Source organism: Centropristis striata, chromosome 19, assembly GCF_030273125.1.
Source record: "Centropristis striata isolate RG_2023a ecotype Rhode Island chromosome 19, C.striata_1.0, whole genome shotgun sequence".
Classification (NCBI taxonomy): domain Eukaryota; kingdom Metazoa; phylum Chordata; class Actinopteri; order Perciformes; family Serranidae; genus Centropristis; species Centropristis striata.
This window is the reverse complement of record NC_081535.1, coordinates 1,182,662-1,190,167: the sequence shown is the minus strand read 5'-3', so window position 1 is coordinate 1,190,167 and position 7,506 is coordinate 1,182,662. Positions and strand designations below refer to the sequence as shown.

The window sequence follows — 7,506 nt, the reverse complement described above, 5'->3', positions numbered from 1 at the left end:
CTTCTATATGTGATAGTTTTAGTCCAGTTTTAGTCGACGAAAAATCAAAAAGGTTTTAGTCTAGTTTTAGTCAAGAAAAGAAAGAAGTATAGTCTTTTAACAAATTAATTTAGGTCAATAAGTATTGTAGATTGCGGTTGGGCAGTGTCACACAAGTTGTGAAAATAGCAGCAGATCTATAAGTTCAACACATTGTGATTTTGCAGATCAGCTATTTTCACCAATAATTACAATAATAAAGGAATGGTTTTAGACATATAAGGTTTCCACCCAACTGCAAATACTTTCTGATCTAAGGATTGTGCATTACACACAGAAAGTGGCAAAAAAGCCAAAAACAAAAACATTCTACTTCGGCAATTGTGGCTTTATTTCTCAGAATTTGCTAAAGTACAATGAACATACACATGCCCAAAATATGAGTGATGGATGAAGAACACATATGCTCAACTTGGCCTTGTCTGCCAGTGCAATTAAGAAGAACATTATTTGTAAAAACAGACATCCTATAACCCCACTCCATCTCTAACTTCTGCAAACAATGTAATAAAATAATTAAAGATTCCTGAGGTACAGTGAGGTAGGTTGTAAGTTATACAAGAGAGTTATACATACTTGGATGTATGAAACAAACATGTTCTTAAGTTTTTGGAACAAAATAAATAAGACCACCCTGTAAATAATGTAAACAATGTAGTAAATTCAATAAATAAAAACAACAGCAGTGTTTAATATAAATCAGAGGAGGGCCCGTCTCACAACAAGAACAAACAGAATATCACAATCACATATGTATCTGTACTAATAACAGTAACAGCTTGCTGTTAGCAAAATTAGCCTACTGACCTCGATTTAGTTTCAGAAAAGCGCTTCGCTCTAAAATGGCTCTTGCTCTGTTTCGACGGCCACGAGTGAGGTCACCTGTAATGCTAAACACTCTCTCAGCAAATGCTTGAGATGCTGGCATGGCCAGAAGATCTAAGGCGATAGGTTTTAGGCTTGGATAAACAGAATCTCCCTGTGCAGCCCAAAATTCAAGGGCAGTCTCTTCGTTTGTAGGCTGTGACAGCTGCTCCTTGAATTTCTTTATTTCCTCCTTGACACATGGCTTTGAGCAGCTAGACCTGGATGGCCGGCTTGCTTTTGACAAGAATTTGAATCTGGGCCGCTTTCTTTGTGGTCCCTCTTTTGATTCCTTTTCTTCCTCCTCTGGCTCCTCATCTTCAACCTCCTCTTCCCGTACAACTGGTGGCACCAACTGAGCAATGTACTCTTCTGCTTTTTCCAGAAGCGCTGTAATTTGCTCATCATCATTTTCAAGGAGTGCTTCAGGTGAAACTGTTGGGTCGAGAAAGCATGCAGCAGCAGTGAGGGGTGAAAACTTAGAGTCAGTGTGATCAAGAAAGCAGCTGAACCGCTTGTCCATGTTTGCCTTCATCTTCATTGCCAGGGAAGCTAGGTCCTTGAAGCTAGAACCCTGGGCATGGGGGAACTCAGACAGATGACCCTGCAGGTCCAGAAGGGCAGGCACAACAAGGGATAAAGACTGTGTGTCGCTCTGGAGCATCTGGGTATGCTCAGTGAAGGGGACGAGTAAATCTCTCAGAGCAGTCAGCCTCTGCCACTCACTTGGCAGTAGATAGTCCCAGCTCATCCCATCTGCAACTTGAACTACTGAGTCCTTGATTTGCAGAAGCCGTGATATCATAAGATATGTGCTGGACCATCTAGTAGGGCAGTCTTTGACCAGAGTTAGTTGACACAGCTGCAGCAGTCGCTCAGTTGCCACAGATGACTTGCGGAAGAGCTTGACAAGCGATCTAACTTTGCCCAACAGTCGGCTGACACTTGCATCTTTCTGGATCATGTTCACCACGAGTTGCAGTGTGTGTACAACACAGGGAGTCCTGTCTGTGTGTCCAAACCTAGATAGATAAGACAAAAACAAAGAGAAAAAGACACTTTATTAATCTTATATAGGAAATTTTAGTAAAATTGCCATGAACAACACCATGCAATACAATAAACAATAGCTATAAGTGACTATAACCTAGCGTAACTCAATGTGACGGACATTCTGAAATTGTTAATAAACAGCAAACTGAAATAATTTACCTTTGGTCTTCAACCACCTCAGAGTCTTCAGTGTCACTTGTCTCGGAGGATTCTTCCTCGGAGCTGGCTGATGCATCCGATTCATTAGGTTTGAACGCTGCAATCATGTTGCTTCCGTTATCTGTTATGACTGTCAGAATTTTGTGTTGTGGTATTCCCCAGTCCTCTGTGCATCGGTCAACACTGGTTTTTATACACTCTGCAGTGTGTGGGTGGGCGATCTGGTCAAGTCTCAACAATATGTGCTTTGCTTTGTTTTCCACAGTGCAAAAAAAGCATGCACTAATTCCCAGAAATGATGCTGTAAGTCCTTTTTTGGTCCATATGTCCAGCCCAATTGTTATTTTGCGTGCTGTGGCAAGCCTCTCTTTGTACTTTTGTTTTTCATCATCAAACATCTTGTCAACTAAGTTGTTTATTTTTGTTCTTTTGGGCATGGTCAGCCTCTTATCAAAGGTCTCCATCATGAGGATGAAATCTTCATCCTCAACTGTGCAAGCAGGTAGACCAGTACGTCCAATCCAAAGAGCGATCGCCTGTTCTTTGGCACGTTGTTCCAGGGAGTCCGACTTATATTTGGATGCTGCGGCGAAGGCTGCTGGGATAGATGACTGTGCCCTGTTGTTTTTTGGACCACCAGGTTTCTCTTTAGGAGTGCTGGTCTCTGGGATCTGGTTGAGGAAAAAACAAAGAAGGGATACAATTACTCTATCTCTGTATACAACGTACACCTCCTGTAAAGGTTTACAGTTGAATACAAAACAGTCAAATGTAGGTATATCATTAAAAATACTATGAAAAATAGTCAAAATACTACCATGTTAAGAAAATAGAATGGTCTTAACTATCAAACAAGCAAAACAAAAATACACAGCTTATTAACTGACCCTGTACTCAAGCTTTCTGATCTTTAATTCTGAGCAGCGGCCAAATTATAATGCATCTGTACTTTACTGTACTGCACAACAACTGCTTTTAGGGCTAAAGCTAGCAGACTCTATGTATAACAGTAACTCGACCTGTTTAACATATCAAGTTACGTACTGACAGAACATAAACACACAAAGAGATGACCACGCCGTCACTGACTGAGTGTAAACATGGCTAAACATGCTGCTAAAGTAACACGAATTGACGTTAGCATAACAAAAGCTATTTTTAGCCTGAAGTTAGCAGCCCATTTGCGCCAGGAGTATGTGGAAAACTTACTAATTTATAAGCTTACTATGAAATTTATCATGAGCCGATTGTCGAGTAACATTGTAACGTTAAGTAGGCTATAAGATATGTTAACAGCACTTGTAACTTACCTTTGAAAAAATATCCTTGTGACGAGCCTTCAGGTGCCGCTTAAGGTTGGTCGTATTTTTTCCGCCTACTTTGTGGCCACATTTGTCACCATCTTCCTTCACAATACACTCCGTTTTATTTTCTGCTGGGTTATATTTAAAATACACCCATATGTCGTCTCTACGTTTGCGACCACCAAGCCCCTGTGTTGAAACTGCCGCCATCATGGTCCATTGTCTGTGATGAATGAAAACAGTGTGACGTGCTGAGCACGTTGTGCGCTGCATGAGGTGGTGGGCGTGCCCAAACAAGGACAGAATGCAGCAGCAGATACTTTTGAGGTTTTAATTGACAGGCACAATAAGCAGAGATGTCATGCATTTTAAACGTCTGACAGACCACCCGCTAACATTTTCGTCCATTCTCGTCTCGTCAACGAAAACTCACACAAGTCTCGTCATGTTTTAGTCATCAAAGAGCCATGTTTATCTCGACACCGTCTTTTTATCGTCATGAAAAAAAGTGGCGTCAACGAAATGATTTCGTCATCGTCATCGTTGACGAAAACAACACTGGTGTGTGTGTGTGTGTGTGTGTGTGTGTGTGTGTGTGGCCAGGTGGCGTCCACCAATCAGAGCAGAGAAATCAACCACAGCTGCTCCTGTGACTTTTGATGCCACTGAGAGAGAAAGTAGTTCCTTTAATTGAACCAACTTCACTTTGAGCATCTTGTGTTCTTCTTCTGAACGTCTACATGTGTTTTGTGAAGGTCATTTATAAAGTGCTCCATTATAAAGTGAGTCTTTAGTTCCCAGTCCAGTCCCGATGCACCTGAGTTTCCTGTTCCTGCTCAGGGCCTCAGTCAGCTTGGTTCTCAGGATCTCCTTTTCATATAATATATATACATATAATATTCACTGAGAATCTGTTTACACAGATCTGAGAGGAGAGGACAGGAGAGGCTATATAATATCTCCTTTTCACTAAGTTTCCTGCTCTGAAATAGATCTGGGGGACAAAACCCCAGTCTGATAATAACTTCATTAGAATGCAATGATTAGTTACCTTCCCTTCCCTTTACCTTTATATAGAAAGTCCAGTCTAGCAGATTTGCAATATGATACATTGTAATTGTTTCATATGTCAAAGTTAGATAGAATAGTTACAAAGGAAAGCTTTCTTCTGATCCTCCGTTAGTTCATCAAAAACCTCCCAGAACATCTGTATGGTGGGGTGTGGTGGGCTGGTTTGGTCCTCCCCCTCATAATCTGTGTTCTAGTGAAACACACAGTTACAATTACTAGAGTTTTATCATCATCTGTCATATTAAAATGACGCACAATATGCAATAAATCAGTTGGAGTTTCAGAAAAAGACCACAAGAAGCCCTTCTTCTGGACTGTAGCCAATAACCTGAGCAATGAAGGAAAAACCTGGAAGTGCCTTAAGCCTGCATTCTTTCAGAAATCCAACAGGGGACGCCAACGGCAGAACTCGAAATCACGAATTAGTGCTGGAGAGAGAGGACACACACACCTGCTGGTTTTATCCAACAAAATCCAACAAAAATCTCAGGAATCCTCCCTAAGAACTCAAATATCTGCTACTGTTTTGAAGTAATAAGAGTCTAATCAATTATCTACAGTAAAACTGGTAGCTATTTTTAGTTTTTTTGTGAAGTGTTTCTGGGACTGGGACTCTACTGCACAATCTTCAGGCCTAGTAGGCCTCCATCACCAAACAATGCCACCTAAAGCTTCCAATCACAACACGGAGGAAGATGTTTCCATGGCTCAAATGCAGGAATTACTGGATCAGCAAAAGGACTTTTACAGAACTTTGCTTGAACAACAAGAAAAAAGCTTCAAATCTTGTGTACAGATCATAGTTGACTCCTCTAATAAGAGGATAGATGATCTGTCAAAGCAAGTTTTTGATTTCAAGGTGAGTCTGGAAATGACCCAAAAGGAATTTGATGATGTTAAAATCTCTTGTGGCACTTTGGCTCCCATATTAAAAACGCAGGAAGATTTCGGAAAAAGTGAGATTTAACTGTTTTTTTAGATCGCTCTAACAAAGCTATTTTTTCATTTTTCTTAAAAAAAAAACATATGTAGAGGTTCAGGAAGAACTCAGGATGCTCAAAGTGAAGTCGGATCAATGATAGGTATTATGGTTTTGCCAAAAATGCTTTCTGTTCAAGGCCAGAAATTTCACTCTGCCCACCTCTGGCTGCTTTCACTCTGCCAGAAGATTCCACAGCTGTTAATTCTGTTGATTGCTCTGCTCTGATTGGTCGACCCCACGCTTTGATGCTTTGATGTGATTACAGTTAAAGATACACACACGCACACACACACACACACACACACTGGTCATTTAAGGTAATAACAGTTAAAGATACACACACGCACACACACACACACACACACACACACTGGTCATTTAATGTAATAACAGTTAAAGATACACGCACGCACACACACACACTGGTCATTTAATGTAATAACAGTTAAAGATACACCCACGCACACACACACACACACACTGGTCATTTAATGTAATAACAGTTAAAGATACACGTACTATTGCTGTATGGGACCAGTACTCGGTGCGATTGCCCCGAGGCCCTAATAATAATAGTACAGTATATATTATACATAATATAATATGTAATAATAGATAATAAACAATATAGAAATAAAATCAAAAATATAAATAAAGTAATTATAAGTAAAATAATATGATATATAATATATAATAATAATAATAGTAATAATAATAATAATAATAATAAATAAGGCTGGTAAGGCCGGTATAATAATAATAGTAGTATATTACAGTATATAGTAATAATAGTAATAATAATAATTATAATAATAATGGCAGCTACAGTATATATAATAATAATAATAGTAATAATATTAATAACATAGCAAAGTGTCGTGCGTAGATTTAGTGCATCTCAGTAATGTTGGTTCTGGCAGAGGTAGATGAGTTATAGAGTCTTTTATTGCAGAAGGAAGGAAGGACTTCCTGTATCGTTCCTTGGAGCAGCAGGTTGAATGAGTCTGTGGCTGAAGCTGCTCTGTAGCTTGTCCAGTGTTTGTGGAGGGGTGGGAGGGATTGTCCATGACTGCATCCTGTCCTCCACCACCTCCTCCACCACCTCCTCCACCACCTCCTCCAGCATCCTGTCCTCCACCACCTCCTCCACCACCTCCTCCAGCATCCTGTCCTCCACCACCTCCTCCTCCACCTCCTCGAGCACCTCCTCCACCACCTCCTCGAGCACCTCCTCCTCCACCTCCTCCACCACCTCCTCCACCATCCTGTCCTCCACCACCTCCTCCAGCACCTCCTCCTCCACCTCCTCCACCATCCTGTCCTCCACTTCCTGAGCCTCCTCAGGAAGTAAAGCCGGCTCAGGCCCTTCTTGTAGACGGTCTCAGTGTTGGTGGACCAGTCCAGTTTATGGTCCAGAGAGACCCCCAGGTACTTGTATGTGGACCAGTCCAGTTTATGGTCCAGAGTGACCCCCAGGTACTTGTATGTGGACCAGTCCAGTTTATGGTCCAGAGTGACCCCCAGGTACTTGTATGTGGACCAGTACAGTTTATGGTCCAGAGTGACCCCCAGGTACTTGTATGTGGACCAGTCCAGTTTATGGTCCAGAGAGACCCCCAGGTACTTGTATGTGGACCAGTCCAGTTTATGGTCCAGAGTGACCCCCAGGTACTTGTATGTGGACCAGTCCAGTTTATGGTCCAGAGTGACCCCCAGGTACTTGTATGTGGACCAGTCCAGTTTATGGTCCAGAGTGACCCCCAGGTACTTGTATGTGGACCAGTCCAGTTTATGGTCCAGAGTGACCCCCAGGTACTTGTATGTGGACCAGTCCAGTTTATGGTCCAGAGTGACCCCCAGGTACTTGTATGTGGACCAGTCCAGTTTATGGTCCAGAGTGACCCCCAGGTACTTGTATGTGGACCAGTCCAGTTTATGGTCCAGAGTGACCCCCAGGTACTTGTATGTGGACCAGTCCAGTTTATGGTCCAGAGTGACCCCCAGGTACTTGTATGAGGGTACCATCTCCACATC

At 41.8% G+C, this 7,506-nt stretch overlaps 1 protein-coding gene across 1 annotated transcript; it reads right to left on the bottom strand.

Moving 5' to 3' along the window:
• Window positions 1–356: 356 nt before the first annotated feature.
• Window positions 357–7,497, bottom strand: LOC131992881 (zinc finger BED domain-containing protein 4-like). Its single transcript, XM_059358593.1, has 4 exons — window positions 6,785–7,497; window positions 3,426–3,738; window positions 2,116–2,786; window positions 357–1,925 (listed from the first exon to the last, which is right to left on the bottom strand). Exons 1-4 carry the CDS (start codon window positions 7,495–7,497, stop codon window positions 839–841), a joined length of 2,784 nt encoding a protein of 927 aa, XP_059214576.1. The 3' UTR covers window positions 357–838.
• Between the last annotated feature and the right edge of the window lie 9 nt (window positions 7,498–7,506).

Coding starts and splice junctions, on each gene's coding strand:
- LOC131992881 (XM_059358593.1), bottom strand. CDS start 7,497: ATGGTACCCTCATACAAGTACCTGGGGGTCACTCTGGACCATAAACTG. Junction 3,739..6,784: donor AGGAAGTGGAGGACAGGATG/GTGGAGGAGGTG, acceptor AAACCTCAAAAG/TATCTGCTGCTGCATTCTGT. Junction 2,787..3,425: donor ACAAGGATATTTTTTCAAAG/GTAAGTTACAAG, acceptor TTCCTCAACCAG/ATCCCAGAGACCAGCACTCC.